The sequence below is a fragment of the Elephantulus edwardii genome, unplaced genomic scaffold, assembly GCF_000299155.1.
Source record: "Elephantulus edwardii isolate Elephantulus edwardi_28Jun2011 unplaced genomic scaffold, EleEdw1.0 scaffold00005, whole genome shotgun sequence".
NCBI lineage: Eukaryota > Metazoa > Chordata > Mammalia > Macroscelidea > Macroscelididae > Elephantulus > Elephantulus edwardii.
The window spans coordinates 24,170,545-24,172,258 of NW_006399755.1; the positions used below are offsets into that span (position 1 = coordinate 24,170,545).

A 1,714-nucleotide genomic window follows, 5' to 3' on the forward strand; every position below is an offset into this window, starting at 1 on the left:
GGGGAATTATTTGGACAGCTACAGAAGATACAAATGATAGGAGAAATAATGGAAGTTTTTAAGAGAACAAATATTTCAGAGACAATAAACCAGAAAAACAACATATTGATGAGTAGCAATATGAATAGCTCTGGAAGAAAATGCAAAGAATGGAAGAAATAATTGATAGAATAGATGAAGAGGTACAAGAACTCAAAAAATCATCACAAGACAGAGACAGTACTGGAAATTACACAGCACTGGAAATTACAGAAAAGCATGAAAATGCAATCCAGAATATTAAGACAGAAATGTCAGGAGTGTCCAACACACTGGTAAGAAAAAAAAAATAGAACTAGGGAGCTCTGGTGGCCTAGTGGCAAGAAGCTACACTGCAATCCCGGAGGTATGCAGTTCGAATCCACCAGATGCTCTGCTGGAGAAGGAGGGGCAATCTCCTCCTGTACCGGACAGATCCAATTTGATGGTACAGACAAAAAACAGTAGAATAAAACCCACTTAAAAAAAAAATAGAACTAAAACAATGGAACAGAGTCAGTGAGCTGGAAGACAAGAGCCTCACTAGAAACATACTAGAAGAAAAATGAGAGATGAGATGTAGAGAAAATGAAGAAAACATTCGAATCATATGGAATGACATCAAAATAAACGAGAACATATGATTGGAATTCCAGAACAGAGGACTGACAGAGAAGTCACATAGAAAAATGGTGGAAGAAGTACTAGAAGAAAGGCTTCTTAGTATTTGGAAGAATGAGAAAATTCACATTAAAGAAGCACACTGAACACTAATTAGACTAGACCCAAAAAGAAAAACATCAAGAAATAACATTGTCAAATTCTCCAAATTGAAAGATGATAATAGAATATAAAAAGCAGCCCGAGAAAAATAAAGAGTCACCTACAAAGGGGAAACAATCAGTTTAAGTTCTGATTTTTAGCTTGAAACCATGTGAGCTAGAAGACAATGGGATGACATATAAAAAAAAGTAGAGCCGGCCAGGACCGCCGGCCGGGGGAACAGCCAGAAAGCATAACTCCTACTGTAGAACTAAATGCTCTGTGCATGAAACTTGGAAAAAAACCAATGTATAAGCCTGTTGACCCTTACTCTCGGATGCAGTCCACCTACAGCTACAACATGCGAGGAGGTGCTTATCCCCCAAGGTACTTTTATCCATTTTCAGTTCCACCTTTCTTTTATCAAGTTGAACTTTCTGTGGGAGGACGGCAGTTTAATGGAAAAGGAAGGACAAGACAGGCCGCAAAGCACGATGCTGCTTCTAAAGCATTGAGGATTCTGCAGAATGAGCCCCTTCCTGAAAGGCTGGAGGTAAATGGAAGAGAATCGGAAGAAGAAAATCTCAATAAATCAGAAATAAGTCAAGTGTTTGAGATTGCACTTAAAAGGAACTTGCCTGTGAATTTTGAGTCTTTCCCTCTAAAACAGGTCGCCCGTGAGAGTGGCCCGCATCACATGAAGAGTTTTGTGACCAAGGTGTCAGTCGGGGAATTCATAGGGGAAGGTGAGGGGAAGAGCAAGAAGCTTTCGAAGAAGAACACTGCGATTGCTGTCCTTGAGGAGTTGAAGAAGCTCCCGCCTCTGCCCACAGTTGAACGTGTGAAACCCAGAATCAAAAAGAAAACCCAGTCAATAGTCAAGGTCGCTAAGCCTCACACAGGCCCAGACTATGGCCAGGGGATGAATCCAATC

At 40.5% G+C, this 1,714-nt stretch overlaps 1 protein-coding gene across 1 annotated transcript; it reads left to right on the top strand.

The window, feature by feature from the left end:
* Positions 1–1,032: 1,032 nt before the first annotated feature.
* Positions 1,033–1,705, top strand: LOC102862872 (double-stranded RNA-binding protein Staufen homolog 1-like; the record flags this gene model as incomplete). Its single annotated transcript, XM_006879760.1, has 1 exon — positions 1,033–1,705. A coding segment is annotated over exon 1 (639 nt), but the record flags the coding sequence as incomplete, so codon positions are not given.
* Positions 1,706–1,714: the final 9 nt, after the last annotated feature.